The sequence below is a fragment of the Pinus tabuliformis genome, chromosome 2_1, assembly GCF_031772625.1.
Source record: "Pinus tabuliformis cultivar Carrire ecotype Pingquan chromosome 2_1, CPIR1, whole genome shotgun sequence".
Taxonomy (NCBI): Eukaryota; Viridiplantae; Streptophyta; class Pinopsida; order Pinales; family Pinaceae; genus Pinus; species Pinus tabuliformis.
In genome coordinates, this window is record NC_142299.1 from 817321701 (window position 1) to 817339812 (window position 18112).

At 35.7% G+C, this 18112-nt stretch overlaps 1 protein-coding gene across 1 annotated transcript; it reads left to right on the forward strand.

The window, feature by feature from the left end:
- Positions 1-346: 346 nt before the first annotated feature.
- On the forward strand, positions 347-1667 carry LOC149203140 (protein TIFY 3B-like). The gene is made up of 4 exons (XM_089401773.1): positions 347-703; positions 812-938; positions 1405-1462; positions 1595-1667. The coding sequence occupies exons 1-4, from the start codon at positions 347-349 to the stop codon at positions 1665-1667; spliced, it is 615 nt and encodes a 204-aa protein (XP_089257899.1).
- Positions 1668-18112: the final 16445 nt, after the last annotated feature.

The window sequence follows — 18112 nt, forward strand, 5'->3', positions numbered from 1 at the left end:
ACTACTCGACATTTGTTTCGTGACAGTTTCGACGCTTTGACAAGACGCACGATCTTTGACGTTTGAACTTTGAACAACGGCCATGTTCAACCTGCCGTGTTGTGCAAGACACCCAGTGGTTGAAACGGCCCACATACGCGAGTCATTGTTATTGACCTGAACTTTCTTCACGAACTTGTTTATATATCAAGTTTGTGCCCAGAGAATTTAGCGCTTCATGTGAGTTGCTATTTATGATTGAGAATTTGTTTGCAGATTCCACCAACGAGCAAAAATCCTGAAGCGTTAGAGAGGGCAAGGAGAGGCTACCTCTGATTTCAAGATACTTTACCGCTTTCAGAGAGCAATGGACCTTTTTGGTGTTCGAAATGCTCCCTGCATACTCAAGGATCAGCCCAAGAACGATAAATCCTCAGGCATGTATCGACCCTCAATGATAAATCCTCAGGTGATGCAGCAGCTGCTTTCAGTTCAAGGGTTGTCGGATGAAAGAAAGGCCGAGTCCACTCATGGTAAGGGCCATTACACAGAGCTCCCTGCAGAATCTGAGGCATTAGATAATCAAGAGTACTTTACGGGATCTTTGCCTCGGCAGACGAGCACTGATTCAAGTCGGCCTGTGGCAAAACCCTATTTGTTGCCTCCTCAACTAACAATCTTCTACAAAGGGACGATGAGAGTCTATGACATGTCCGCGCAAAAGGCACGCTTTATGCTATCCAAGTCTTCTTTGAACTGACTATAGTGTCTGTGATTTTAGAGCGATTGTATTGTAATAATTTCAATAACCACTCCTGGTTTTGATGTCCAGGTTCAAGCTATAATGGCGTTGGCTGGGAATATGGTGGATTCTTCTGCAGATAACCCCACAACAGCAGCTTCCAGCAGGCCTTTGAGCTTCCTTAGCACATCAACGCTCCGCCATACGGGATGCCTGGGTAAGGTGTAATTTGCTTCAACTGGTTAAATTACATAGACAATTCATTAAAATATTCCATTTAAGAATATTTTGGAATTGAGAAACAGTCATGTAAATTGTTTAACTTAGCTTTTATTTATACAATTTCAAAATATTCTCCAAATCTAGCTTTTATTTATACAATTTCAAAATATTCTATCATCACTATAAAAATACCAAAATATTCTCCGAATCTACCATCAACATAAAAATACTAGTTAATATTGCTGATTCTCGAAATATTCTAGAATCTGACAGACATTGGCAGGTTAAAAAATTATCCATAAAAATATCAAAATATTCTCAGAACCTACCATCAACATAAAAATGCCAGTTAATAACCTGAGCTTAAGTCGATTGTTGATTCCCAGAAACCCAAATATTCGGGGAATCACAAATCGAGATAAAAATGACCGTTAATAACTCTCTGAATTTTACATGTGCAGATATCCCTATGGCTAGGCAGCAATCTCTGCAACGTTTTCTGGAAAAACGCAAGGACAGGTAATTAATCGACATCAAGCCATCATTTTGAAGTTCCTCGTAAATTATACAATGTTTTATCTGTTGGTATCATTCATCCAGACATCCACTTGTTTATATATTTGTATCATCCATCCCTACATCCACATGCAGATTGAGCAGCTCGGCTCCATATCGTAGGGTGTTCATGTCTAAGCAGCTCGCAAATGATGGGTTTTCTGCATAATTATATCTCGGATTTTCCAGTCTGCAAATCTGGCGTCCGCTGGAACCCGCCGCCCTATTCTTTTGTTTTGTTTTACGATACATAGCTCGCATTTCGAGATACATTGAGCATCCGCACCAGACCCCAACGTGCTTTGGCTGATTCCAATCAGAGGCTCCCACACACCTGCAATAGTGTGAATTGTAAATATGTCGATCTCAAGGGATGTACTTTGTGTAACCTTCAAGTCTCGAAGCAAGGAATTGATCATGTATCATAGGTGTGTTTTGTGTGATATATATTATGATCGTGAGCATGTGCCAAACTTCTGTTAATAAAATTGTCAGGCAGAAACGATGATCAATCCAGGTAGATTTTCTCAGATTACCGGAATTGATGTTCGAAAAAAGACTCAAACATAAGTTCAACATAAGGTTTAGTCAATGTATAAAACGGCCAAAATTTCAATGCATATTTTATATACATGCTGATATTCTAAGAAAAAGTCATGCAACGATATAGTCCTTTTCTGCCTTTGTCAAAATGCACTTTGAGAGTTGCAGGGGTGATTATTGTTTGGAAACTAAAATCATTTTTATCGCTGAACAGTTATAATTAAATATTATATTATATAATTGAATTTTTAATTTATATATATATATATATATATATATATATATATAATTTAATATTAATTTTTGAATAATTTAATGTTAATTTTTCCCATGAATGCAAGTTTCTGTGATACCTAACATATATATATATATATATTCCCAGAAAAGTCATATTGGAATTTGTCAGGTTAACAAGATTTCCAACCATTTACTATAATTTTTTTGTTTTTCCTTTTTCCCTTTCTTATTTTACTATTTCCCTTTCATTTATACCTTTCTCTTATATTTATATTACTTTAGTTTGTTTCTTATATGTATTTACATGGTTATAAATATGGTCAAAATAATAAAATATAATCATAATAATATAATTATAATAATAGAGTTATATATATATATATATATATATATATATATATATATATATATATATATATATATTTTATTAATTGATTTCTTATTGCAAGTATAAAATATATTATTTATTTTATATTTTGTATAATTATTTGTTGTATCTATTTGTTTTTGCATTTCTATAATATTTATTTTCTTGCTTAGATTAGTTTATCCATCTAAGTCTTGTTGATGAACCACATTAAGTGATTGGAAACTAGTTTACTTGAAAAATTCCAATGTGATTTTCATGAAGATTTTCTTTATAAACATTATGGATCACCAAAGCTTGCATTTAGAAACCCCAAGGACTTTTGATATTATATTATTAATATTATAAATACAAAGGATTAATATTGTAAATCAAACAGATTATAAACCTAAGGGATTAATATTATAAACTCACCGTATTAATCAACTCAAGGGTTTATTAATATTTAAAAACCCAAGGAGTTATTAATATTATAAACTCAAAAGATTAATATTAAACACCCAAGGGATTATTAATATTATAAGCCTAAAGGATTAATAAACCCAAGGGATTGATAAACCAAAATGATTAATATTATAATCCCAAAATATTAATAAACCCAAGAGATTATAAATATTATAAACCTAAGAGATTAATATTATAAACTGAAGAGATCAATATTATAAACCCTTCATATTAATAATATAAACTCAAAGGATTGATGATATTGTAGAGATTATTACTATTCTAAACCTGAGGGATTAATATCATAAACCCAAGGGATTAATATTATAATCCATGGGGATTAATATTATAAACCTAAGGGACTAATATTGTAAGACACAAGAGATTAATATTATAAACCCAAGGTATTAATAAGCCTAATGGATTAATATTATAAATCCATGGATTAATATATCTAAGGAATTGTTAATATTATAAACCTAAGGGATTAATATTAACAATGTAGTATATTAATAAACCCAAGGGATTAATATTATAAACCCAATGGATTAACATTAAACCCTACGATAAATATTATAAACCCTAGAATTAATACTAAAGCCTAAGATTAATACTGTAAAGTAAATGGATTAATATTAAACCCTAGGATTAATATTATAAACCCAAGAGGTTACTATTAAACTCATGATTAATATTGTAATCCCAAGGGATTATAGACACTAAAATATTATTATGCATGTTAGGGATTTATATTATGAACCCAAGGGATTAATATTATGAATCTAAGGGAGTGATATTATAAATACAAGAGGTTGATAAATCCAAGGGAACATTAATATTGTAAACCCAAGGGATTAATATTATCAACCCTCGGGATTAAAATTATAAACCCAAGGGACAACTAATATTATAAATTGAATGGATTAATAAACCCAAGAGATTACTAATATTATAAACATAACAGAATGTTTGAGAATCTAGGGCAAAATGGTGTTGTGATGATTCTCTGAGACTTGATAACAATTTGTGAAGTTTTTTTACTTTTCTTAGTTAGTTTATACTTCTTCTTCTTATTATTAGTGCATATCTGTGTGCTTCGTCAAACTGCTACCAAAAAAGAAATAACAAGAACATAGAATTTGGCTCTCTCCCAGGGACAAACCCTCTCCACTCTTGAGAGTGAAACGCTTTGTAATTTTTCTCTTATTGAAGCTTCTTATTTGAACAACTGCCAAACCCTAGACCTTTGACTAAGATCTCCTCCAAGCATGAGTTAAATCCTTCCTCTTTTTGCACTATCACTTCCAACACTTCTTTCAGCACTTTGTGTTTGAGCACTTTGTCTAGGTTAGGAAACCCTACAATGTCACGTTTTCTCTTATTTGCTATAAAGAGATCCTTTTTCACCTTTCTTTGGATACCTTGTGGACCTTAATACACAACTGAATGAGATCGTTTATGCTGCTGCCCTTGACTGTTGTTGAATCCGCAAAAAATTACCTTACTGAAGTATTCACATGTGCTCATAGAAACCCTAGAATATCCCTCCTTTCTTCGCTTTACTTTTCTTCCTTCTTTGCCAGATGAGGAGGCCTAACAAACCTTGTCTATTAGCCCAAAACAGAGAGATGGTTCTTGTTGCGCTTGACCGGAGAGAGACCTATTTTTCCCTTATACATGTGGCTATTGATGCCCTAGAGAATAGCCTTGTACCTTCATTTTCCTTCCTTGTCTCTTCGCTTCCCTAACAGACTTCTTATCCACCTTTACCCAACTGTCCTACAACGTTCTAGTCACCCTTCTATTTGCATAATTTAGAGCTTGTGTTATATGTCCAAATGAGGAGTGGACAACCTCTAACAATAGAGGTTTGTCCCTCCTTTCCCAAGACGACATGATTGTCCATTAGGATGACTTGAATGTCTTCTAAGCCAACTTGACAGTTGCATTATATTTCACATTTATTCATGTTTTTGCTGCTTGTAGACTTCATTGGTGCTAGGAGAGGATTTGACTATGCTTGGAATTATTTCCTTGACCTTGGATGATGACTTACATGATGTAACATACCCTCAAAGGGTCTTTTAATAATTACATCTTGACTTTGACTCTATAGAAGAACTTCAAAATGTGCTTAACCTATTTTCAATGAGAAAGAAACTCATTGACAAATAATACAAAAATAATTTCTCTTTTCTTAAATAAGTACAAATATAAACATTACATTTATGAAGACTGACCCTAGTTACATTTTCTCCAACACTCCCTCTTAACTAGGGAGGTATTCATACAAAAATACAAGGTGTTTGGCAATTTTCAATCTTGAAGAATTCACATAAGAGAAACTCGATTAGCAATCCATCCGTTATAGCATCATAACCATCAGCATTTTCATAGTGCAAGGCCTTGACTAACAGCTCCATCTCTTCATGGGACCATGAGCCACAATGCTGGTGAGACCAATGATTTATAGATACCTTCATCATTGTCTCTAAAGGTACATAACCACCCAGGTGTTCTCGAGTATGACCTTCTAGGACTATTCTTATCTTGGGTTCCCAACCCTCAAAGAATAGCGGTCCTCTTGCCTACTCTTGTCTTCGATGCAATACGCATCCTCAAAGAGTATCGAATGCCAGAAAATTACCTAATCCTGCCATTATTTCTTCCCAGGTGAAGACAAGAATGTTGTGTCTATCTTGTGTTCACATTTTCATTCACGGCCTTGACCTAGACTTACAGCTGCAAGGCCCATGAAAATAAATACACAATTGTCACTCCTTTGTAATCAAGGGTGATTCAAAACTCCCTCTTGATCAGGGATCTATCAAAGCTCCCTCTTAACTAAGGACTCTTTCCTTCATCATCAACTTCTTCTTCATGGGTCCTTTACCTACATGATCTCCTTCCTTTCTTGATGTCATGAAGTCTTCGATTGAACTTCTTCTCAGTAGGGCACCATCCATCCATCACTTTCCTTCTTGGTTAGTCATGTGATTGCTTCATGGAAAGTGACTATCTGGTTCTTATTGTCATCTTGGCTACTCCTTTGTCATCTTGTCCATGCTTCAGAATGCTCTCCTCATGGATGCTCCATTGTACTTGCTAGGTTATATGCTTTGACCTGGTAGCCCATCATGACTTCATCCTGATATTGATTCAACATTGTTTTTCTTGTTGTTGGATGGCTTCTTCATCAAGACATCTTCATAAAGTATAAAAACTTATGTGCACCTTTTATATCTCCTAGGCCTTCATAGGTGTCAAGGGTCCTTTCTTCCTTCATCAAATTTATCATGCCTTATTTCGGGAGATATATTTCAAGGCATTTTGTCAGATAGTGACTCTCGATGACCATGGTGTTCTTCACATGTTTGATCTCTTTCTTTATTTGCTTCTTCTTCGATAGATTGATCAACCACCTAATGCTTCTTATGGAAGCATTCCTTCATCCCTTGTTTTCTGGACTTGTCAACATTTCTTCTTGCTTCTTAGTCGACAATCTTATGCTCCTTATGTGAGCATTTTCTTTTGTTTACCTTCACTCCATCGCGGTACATGCCTTCTAGTATATTCTTGGTGAAAGAGATCCTTTCATGATTGATCATGTTATATAACTATACCCATGACTCAATAATATATAAATTATGACACGACTTAAACTTTGATGCATACATACCTCATCTTGATCCTCCTTGATCATTCTTTGGTGTAGCCCTTTCTGCTTCATCTTAGCCTTCTTGTATATCATCCCTTTTTTCTTAAATCTCATGAGTGGGATTCCCAATGAGACATCTTCCTTGGTTCACGAACCTTGTCTTGAAGATTCCATCATAAGATCTTAAGGATCCTTGCTTTGCAAATGTTTCATACCTTTTATGATTTAGGTCTTCTAATATTCTTGTCATGATCAAGTTTTCTTCCATCATATATGAGGTGGTATTCTAGGTATGTTCCTTCTACATGAATATCTTTGAGCTATATTTTCCATGCTCCTATATTCTAGAAGATATTTTTAATTATGCATTTTTCTTCTTCTCATAAATGCTACATCTACATGAGTGTCTAGAACTCCATGTACATCATGATGCTAGATTCTAGAGGGTAATTATAGACATGCAATTTAATTTATTCCTACATGCTCCTATTCTACTCAAAACTTTGAAATAATTCTAGAAGCAAAGAGTTTGACCTAGTCATATAGTAGAGATCTAGAGGATCTTCCTCCTTTTGCTTCTTTTCTTCCTCTTCCACCTCTTGAATTATATGAGCTTCTTCTCTCTTTTTCTTCTTGTTGTCTTCCTTCTTAAGCTTGGGACAATTCCTTTTGTAGTGTCCATATTATTGGCATCCAAAACATTGGATCTTGCACATGTCTTTGTTGTTTGTTCTTAATGGACCAAAATTGCCAAATTTACCCTTTCTTTTGGCCATGGTAGCAAATGATTTCTCCTTTGATCCCACATCTTCTTTCACCTTAAGTCTAGTCTCCTTTGTTATGTATAGAGACCACATATCATTGAGAGTGGTTGCTTCCTTCTTGGCATAAATGCTTAATGTGAAGTTCCCCACTCCTCGGGTAGAGACTTGAGTACAACAGTTGTCATCTCTTTGTCAGACATGACTTCCCCAAGCTCTTGAAGTTGATCTTTCATCTCAGAGATTTTCATGAAGTAGGGAGCTATTCCTTCCTTTGTTATCTTCATCTTGTATAATTAATTCCTCATAGATAATACTTCTCTGGTGGTGGATACTGTGAATAGCTCTACTAGCTTATCATAAATTTCTTTTGATGTCCCAAACTTGGAGACATAGGAAATGAGAGAGTGCTTGATTGATTCTATTAGAATCCTTTGAGTGTAGAAATTTCACCTGTAGAACAAACCGATATATGCAATGTCCTAAAGCATAATACTTGTTCTACTTCTACAAAACATTAAGCAGAAGCATAATTGAATTCATGAACAACATCAAGTATAAACATGCATAACTGATCAAGAGACATCAATCACACATAACACAGAATATATCACTAGCGAAAGCATGAGCATAAAACCCCATTTCTGTATTATAAATCAAGTGGAATTCCTCTTCACAATACAAAAAAAATTAGCTCAATATGTATCCTGCTCTCTCTGTACTCTGATGATCTTCAATCAAAAGATGAAAATCATGGACTACCTAGGCCTCAATATATAGGCCACAAGTCCTCTAATCTCCTATAATAGATCCTTCTCCATGCAAGGAATACTTACTAGAAATATCCAAGCATCTGATAGTACACTATCCCACATCTGATCTCAACTAGGTGTCTGACAGAACTGACATGCAACAGTTATCCATGAGTGAATTCTCAGTTATCTAAAATAATAGTTGTCACATGCATGCAAGCATTAACAAACTATATTTTTTTATTTTAACAACCTGTTAAAATACTCTAACTGGACTTGACTAGTTAGAACTAAGCCAACTGATTCTCTCATTATAGAGCTCATACCTATTCCCTCAATTAGTGGAGGAAATTAAGGATAAATTCCTTAATCAGTGGGACAACTCATGTGCATGCTCACAAAGACTTCAAATTCGAATTTCCTTAACTAATTAACTCAACTGAATTAATTAATTAATATTTCCAACTGCTCTTAAGACCAAAATTAATTTTACTTCCTATAGATAAACTAGGGACTGCTATAAATAGGAAGGGACCCAAAAATACTATTTTTAGAACTTTCTATTTTTAGCGGTTTCACCTCTCACCCAATGTGGCGAATGACCTCACTGGCCAAACTGATATTTTTAGACATGCTATTTTTAGCATATTTTAAATTTAACATTTCTTGTTGCACATTTTTCAACAATCCCTCTCAACAAGAAAGGCTTTCTCTCGAACCCGATCCTGTAACTCTGGAATGTTTTGCATGTAACACATCTACCCAGTCCACTTGCTCCAACAACACTTGGAACAAAAACACTTCCAACTAACCACTCTGTTGGGCTAGGAACATACTCTGATGCTGAAGCTCTACCTGCTGCTGACAAGTGCTCCCTCTCTGACATCTGCGTTACTGCAACATCTCCATGCATCTCACACCATTGCACACCTCTCTGTGCCACCTATCACTATGCAAAACACTTGTGCCTCTCGCATTGCTACAGCCTGCTAGCTGTGTGCTGTCCTGAGATTCCCTGCACTGTCGCTCTCTCTGCCGCTCCATTCGCATCTGTCTCTACCCGATCAGTTAGTTCCTGCTACTCCACATCAGGGCTCTTGTAGCAAGGTCTCATCCAAGAGGTTGGGTACCTCAAGGATCCTGCCCCTCCTCCTTGGGACTATTACTCTATATCACTCCACCTCCTACCTAGAGGTATGGCTACATGTGATCCCTCAGCCCACTTGGCTCGAAGTTTCCCCCTAGTGGAGGTCTCTACATGAATATATGTCTCTACTTGATCTCCACTCAGCATCCCCTGTTGTGGCTGCTCCACAACATCCTAAAATTGTTGCACCAATCGTGGCTCCTCCACAATTGTCTAAGACTTCTTCTGGCGTTGCATGTTGAGAGGTAAGTTACTCTCCCTCTCAACCACCAAGTCTCTAACCTTTGCCTTGCTCCTCAAGGGTTTGCATGCATCTTGTACCTCAAGTGCATACAGGTTCTTTGCTAGCACACCAATCTATTTCCACTTTCCCGCTGTCATGAAATTTTCAAGAAAATGATATGATTTTAAATCAGCGATATCTCCCTCATCCGAACTCTGATTCAGCCGATTTTTTTATTTTTATTTTGGGTATTTTTCCGCAAGGAATCCAAATTTGCTATTTATCTCTGAAAATTTTGTACAAAAATTTTCAGATCTACTCTGCAAACTCTCGGCCCAAAACTCAAAACTTTGAAATCTCCTCTCAGTATAATGTTCTTGTTTGATCACCTGTGCTTCGATACCATGTAGAAATTTCACCTGTAGAACAAACCAATATATGCAATGTCCTAAAGCACAATACTTGTTCTACTTCTACAAAACATTAAGCGGAAGCATAATCAAATTCATGAACAACATCAAGTAGAAACATGCATAACTGATCAAGAGACATCAATCACACATAAAACAGAATATATCGCTGGGGAAAGCACCAATGTAAAACCCCAACACTGTCGTATCAATCAAGTGGAAATCCTCTTCACAATACTAAAAGAATTAGCTCAATAGATATCCTGCTCTCTCTATACTCTGATGATCTTCAATCAGAAGATGAAAATCATGGACAACCTAGGCCTCAATATATAGGTCACAAGTCCTCCAATCTCCTATAATAGATCCTTCTCCATGCAAGGAATACTTACTAGAAATATCCAAGCATCTGATAGTACACTGTTCCACATCTGATCTCAACTGGGTCTCTGACAGAACTGACATGCAACAGTTATCCATGAGTGAATTTTCAGTTATCTAAAATAATAGTTGTCACATGCATGCAAGCATTAACAAACTATATTTTATTATTTTAACAACTTGTTAAAATAATCTAACTGGACTTGACTAGTTAGAACTAAGTCAATTGATTCTCTCATTATAGAACTCATACTTATTCCCTCAATCAATGGAGGAAATTAAGATAAATTCCTCAATTAGTGGGACAACTCATGTGCATACTCACAAAGACTTCAAATTCGAATTTCCTTAACTAATTAACTCAACTGAATTAATTAATTAATATTTTCAACTTCTCTTAAGAACAAAATTAATTTTACTTCCTATAGATAGACTACGAACTGCTATAAATAGGAAGGGACCCAGAAATACTATTTTTAGAACTTTCTATTTTTAGCAGTTTCACCTCTTACCCAATGTGGCCAATGACCTCACTGGCCAAACTGCTATTTTTAGACATGCTACTTTTAGCAGGTCTATTTTTAGTACATTGTAAATTTAACATTTCTTGTTGCAAATTTTTCAACACTCCCTCTCAACAAGAAAGGCTTTCTCTTGAACCTGATCCTGTAACTCTGGAATGTTCTGCATGCAACACATCTACCTAGTCCACTTGCTCCAACAACACTTGGAACAAAAACACTCCCAACTGACCACTCTATTGCGCTAGGAACATACTCTGATGCTGAAGCTCTACCTGCTACTGACAAGTGCTCCCTCCCTGACATCTAAGCTACTACAACATCTCCATGCATCTCGCACCATTGCACACCTCTCTGTGCCACCTAGCACTGTGCAAAACACTTGTTCCTCTCGCATTGTTGTAGCCTACTAGCTATGCGTTGTCCTGAGATTCCCTGAACTGTCACTCTCTTTGTCGCTCCATCCGCATCTATCTCTACCCAATCAATCAATTCCTGCTACTCCACATCGGGTCTCCTGTAGCAAGGTCTCATCCAAGAGGTTGGGTACCTCAAGGATCCTGCCCCTCCTCCTTGGGATGGTTACTCTATATCGCCCCACCTCCTACCTGGAGGTATGGCTACATGTGATCCCTCAGCCCACTTGGCTTGAAATTTCCCCCTACTGGAGGTCTCTGCATGAGTATATGTCTCTACTTGATCTCCACTCAGCTTCCCCTGTTGTGGTTGCTCCACAACCTCCTGAAGCTGCTGCACCAATCGTGACTCCTCCACAATTGTCTGAGACTTCTTCTGGCTTTGCATGTTGAGAGGTAGTTTACTCTCCCTCTCAACCACCAAGTCTCTAACCTTTTCCTTGCTCCTCAAGGCTTTGCATGCATCTTGTACCTCAAGTGCATACAGGTTCTTGGCTAGCACACCAATCTATTTCCACTTTCCCGCCATCACGAAATTTTCTAGAAAATGAGCTGATTTTAAATCAGTGATATCTCCCTCATCTCAACTCCGATTTAGCCAATTTTTTTTTTTGATTTTGGGTATTTTTCCGCAGGGAATCCAAATCTTCTATTTATTTCTAAAAATTTTGTACAGAAATTTTCAGATCTGCTCTGCAACTCTCGGCCCAAAGCTCAAAACTTTGAAATCTCCTCTTAGTATATTGTTATTACCTGATCACCTGTGCTCTGATACCATGTAGAAATTTCACCTGTAGAAAAAATCGATATATGCAATGTCCTAAAGCATAATAATTGTTCTACTTCTACAAAACATTAAGCAGAAGCATAATAGAACTCATGAGCAACATCAAGTAGAAACATGCATAACTCATCAAGAGACATCAATCACACATAACACAGAATATATCACTGGGGAAAGCACCAGCATAACACCCCAACATTGTATTATCACTTAAGTGGATATCCTCTTCATAATACAAAAAGCATCAACTCAATAGCTATCCCGCTCTCTCTGTACTCTGATGATCTTCAATCAAAAGATGAAAATCATGGACTACCTAGGCCTCAATATATAGGCCATAAGTCCTCCAATCTACTATAATATATCCTTCTCCATGCAAGGAATACTTACTAGAAATATCCAAGCATTTGATACTACACTGTCCCACATCTGATCTCAACTAGGTCTCTGACAGAACTAACATGCAACAGTTATCCATGAGTGAATTCTTAGTTATTTATGATAATAGTTGTCACATGCATGCAAGAATTAACAAACTATATTTCATTATTTTAACAACTTGTTAAAATAATCTAACTGGACTTGACTAGTTAGAACTAAGTCAACTGATTCTCTTATTATAGAACTCATACTTATTCCCTCAATCGGTGGAGGAAATTAAGGATAAATTCTTCAATCATTGGGACAACTCATGTGCATGCTCACAAAGACTTCAAATTCAAATTTCCTTAACTAATTAATTCAACTGAATCAATTAATTAATATTTCCAACTACTGTTAAGACCAAAAATAATTTTACTTCCTATAGATAGACTAGGGACTGCTATAAATAGGAAGGGACCCAGAAATACTATTTTTAGAAATTTCTATTTTTAGCAGTTTTACCTCCCACCCAATGTGGCCAATGACCTCACTGGCCAAACTGCTATTTTTAGAAATGCTATTTTTAGCAGGTCTATTTTTAGCACATTCTAAATTTAATATTTCTTGTTGCAAATTTTTCAACATTGAGCTCTTGTCTCATCCTGATTATACTTGGCTAAGGCTTAAGTCTGTTCCTTGGCAGGGATAATGATGTTCCCCTTGACATATTCTAGGAGTTCAGTCTCCTTGAGAAGTAGATCAGTCTTCTTCTTGCATGCAAGAAAGTTATTGGTGCCTACCAATTTATTGCTTTCCTTGCAAAAAGACATTGATGTATATTCAAAAGGGGACATGTAATTACTTGATAGATTTTGAGTTTTGATGGATTTGCTTCCTCCTTGAAAGCTTGATGGCTTGTCTTCCCTGGATCTTGATGACCTTCAAGTTGTCTTCTCCAAGTCGACTTACTTGGTGATGAGGTGTGCTGGAGGACTTGTAGCTTGATGTAGAGCTTCTTCTTATTTTATATAAGGATCTCCTTCTAGCTTTGTAGCCGTCCTTGATGAATGATGGATTTTATACCCTTCTTGTCCTTGAAGTGGTTGAGACTTCTAGGCTTTATGATTCAACTTTGTAGATGCTTGAGTGTTCTTGAGTCAACTTTTCCTTCATATGTCTCCTTCCCTTTGATACTAGGTGAGAGAATATAGGGCAAAGTGGTGTTGTGATGGTTCTCTCAGACTTGATAACAATTTGTGAAGTCTTTATACTCTTCTTAGTTAGCTTATACTTCTTCTTATTCTTATTAGTGCATATGTGTGTGCTTCATCAAACTGCTACCAAAAACGGAATAACAAGAACACATAATTTGGCTCTTTGCCAGGGACAAACCCTCTCCACTCTTGAGAGGGAGATCCTTTGTAAGTTTTCTCTTATTGAAGCTTCTTATTTGAACAACTCCTAAACCCTAGACCCTTGACTAAGATCTCCTCCAAGCATGAGTCAAATCCTTCCTCTTTTTGCACTATCACTTCCGTCACATCTTCCGGTACTTCTTTTGGCACTTTGAATTCTAAGGCAACCCTAAAATATTAGGTCTTCTATTCTTTGATATAAAGAGATCTTTTTTCACCATTCTTTGGATACCTTGTGGACCTTAATGCACAACTGAATGAGACCGTTTATGCTGCTGCCCTTGACTGTTGTTGAATCTGCAAAAAATTACCTTGCTGAAGTATTCACACGTGCTAATAGAAACCCTAGAGTATCTCTCCTTTCTTCACTTTACTTTTCTTCCTTATTTGCTGGATGAGGAAGCCTAACAACCCTTGTATATTAGCCCTAAACAAAGAGATGGTTCCTGATGCACTTGACCAAAGACAAACCTCTTTTTCCCTCATATGTGTGGCTGTTGATGCGTTAGAGAATAGCCCTGTACTTTCATTGTCCTTCCTTGTCTCTTTGTTGCCCTAACAGATTTCTTATCCACCTTTACTCGACTATCCTCCAATGTTCTAGTCACCCTTCTCTTTGAAGATTTCAGAGCTTGTGTTATATGTCCAAATGAGGAGTGGAAAACTTCTATAAATAGAGGTATGTCCCTCCTTTCTCAAGCTGACATGACTGTCCATTAGGCCCACTTGACTATCTTCTAGGCCGACTTGACAGTTGCATTATATTTCACATTTATTCATCATTTTTGTTGCTTGTAGACTTCGTTGGTGCTAGGAGAGGATTTGACCATGCTTGGAATTATTTCTTTGACCTTGTATGATAACTTATATGATGTAAAATGCCCTCAAAGGGTATTTTCATAATTACATTTTGACTTTGACTCTCTAGAAGCACTTCAAATGTGATTAACTTATTTTCAATGAGCAAGAAACTCATTGAGAAATAATACAAAAAAAATTTCTCTTTTCTTGAATAAGTACAAATATCAATATTACATTTATGAAGACCGAACCTAGTTACATTTTCTCCAATAGGGATTAATCAACCAAAGAGATTTATATTATGGAGATTTGGGTTTAATATTATAAACCCATGGAATTAATAAACCCAAAGGTTTACTAATATTATAAACTCAAAGGATTAATATTATAGACCTAGTTGATTAAAAAACCTAAGGGATTATTAATATTGTAAACCCAAGGGATTAATAGTATAAACCTCTCATATTGATAAACCCTTGAGATTGATATTATAAACCCTTGGGATTAAAATTATAATAATTCCAATAAATTATAAATATTATAAATTCAAGGAATTAATAAACTCAAGGGATTAATATTATAAACCAAAGGAATTAATATAAAAAATGCAATGGATAAATAAATCCAATGGATTAATATTACAAACCTAAGGGATTAATGAGCTCTAGGGATGAATATGATAAACCCAAGGGATTAATAAACACACAAGATTAGTAATATTATAAACTCAAAAGATTAATAAATACAAGTGTTGACTATAATATTATAAACTGAAGGGATTATAAAACCTAATGGATTTCAAACCCAAGGTATTAACATTAAACCCTAGGATAAATATTATAAACCATAGGATTAATATTAAACTTTAGGAATATAAAACCTAAGCTATTATAAACCAAAAAAATTATAAACCCAATGGATTAATATTAATCTCATAGATTAATATTATAAGCACAAGAGATTATAAAACCTAGGTTTAATATTATAAACCCTTAAATTATTATATAAATTCTAAGATTAATATTATAATCCCTAATATTAAAAACTCTAATATATTAGTATGCATATTCAAGATTAATATCGTAAACTGAGAGATTAATAAGCCTAAGGGATTATTAATATTATAAAGGACTAATAAACTCAAGGGACTAATAATATTATAAACTCAAGTGATTAATAAACCCAACGTATTATTGATATTATAAACCCAAGGGATTATAAATCCTAGGATTAATATTATAAACCCAAGGGATTTTAAACCCTAGAATTAATATTTTAAACCCTATTATTATAATCCTTAAGATTATAAACCTTAAATCCAATATTATAAGCGAGAATAAACCCTAAACCATAAACCCAATATTGTAAACTAGAATATTAAACCTTAAGGATTAATAAACCTAAGGGATAGATATTATAAACCCAATGGTTTAATAAACCCGACTGTTTGATAAACTCGATGGTTTGATAAACCCAAAGACTTATTAATAGTATAAACACAAGGGATTATTAATATTATAAACTGAAGAGATTAATCAACCCAAGGAATTTATATTATAAACCAAAGCGGTAGATATTATGAATCCTTGGCAATAATATTATACACCCAAGGGATGAATAAAAGCATAGGGTTTCTTAATATTATAAACCCTAGAATTAATATTATAAATCATAAGATTAAAATATTAAATCAAATACTAATATTATAAACCTCAAACCTAATATTATAAACCAGAATAAACCCTTAACCCTAAACCCAATATTAAAAGTCAAAATATTAAACCCTAATTTATTTAATGTCACATTGTGACATTGAATAAATTGAATTGTAATGTAATATTGTGATAATGATTGTCACAAGCATTTATGCGTTGTGATAATGCTTGTGAAATTCTGACATTGGATAAATTTCCGTAATATTAATATTAATCCCTTTTCTTTATTAATACCTTGAGTTTATGATATTAATGTTTAAAATATCAATCCCTAGAATCAATATTATAAACCCTAGGACTAACATTATAAACCCTAATATTAAGATTACAAACCCTAATATTATAAACCATGGTTAATCATGGTCATCCATGGGTGACATTGGTTGATCATCGTTGGCCATTTGATCAATATCAATATTGAATTACCCTAGTTTACCATGGTTGGACTTCATTGACCATGGTTAATCACTGTTTTCCATGGTTGACCATGGCTAATACTAAACCCCAATATTATAAACCCTAATATCAAACCATAATTTTGTAATGTTGCAATGTGACGTTGAATAAATTGCAACATAATGTAACATTGTGACAATGATTACGAGATTGATTGTCACATTGCGACACTGTTTATCAAAAACGCATTTATTAGGCTATATGTTTAAGGTTATATAACAATAATAATATTTTAAACCTTAATATTAATATTAGTCAGTTGCATTAATATTAATATTGTTATTGATTTTTATACTACATGTTAGTAAAATCATCCAAACCTCAGAAAGCGATTGAGAGGAACAAGAAAGCTAGGGTTCGCTCGTTCGGCTCCAAGATGAACACCAGTTTCGCCGCCTCCAAGCCCTCGGCTGCCGGCAGGGCTCTGATCCTCCAGGCAACGAAGAGACTCGAGAGATCTAGGCTGAGAACCAGAAACGTCCATTCCACTGCAAGATGGCAAGACGGTCACACTTGGCTTGACGGCGCAGCAGGCACAAACGCACTCGCAGAACTCTCGGTTGAGAGATCTAAGGCAGCCTGGTCCCGATCCCCTGCTTCCACAACGCCTTCACACAGCCCTCGTCGGATTCACGGAGCAGAGACCAAGATTATCAATACAGATCCCTTAGTTATTTTTCCTCAGGCCGTGGCGCGCGGGAAAGAAGGGCCTGTACAGAATGGCTGCATCAATCAATGCATTCGTCAGCCCTCTCCTCAGATCTACAGGGGAAAGGGGATTTCGGCTCCCTCCTCATCATTCCAGATACAAGTCAAGCCCATTACAGGCAAAACTCTGTTACTATGGGTAAGCCAGATGGATCTAGTGCAGCATCTTAAGCAGACACTGAATAACAAGCTGGGTATCCCCTCTGCAGCGCAACGGCTTCTCCACGAAGGTAAACAACTTGAGGATCTCTACCCCATTTCTTTTTACGGCATTAAGAAAGATGCAACTATTATTTTGACCCTTCGTTTGAGAGGTGGAGCTGCTGGAGAGCCATCCTCAGCTAAAGTTTTCTCATATAAAGATGCAGTCCATGCTAATAAGCCTGACAAGACAGAGCCAACAGCTCAGGCTTTACCCAAGCCTTTCCTGGTTGACAAAGTGGAGGAGGTTCCCTCGGTTGAGGTCTCCTACCCTGAGCTAGCAGACGAAACCCAAAAGTTCGCTGAAAGGG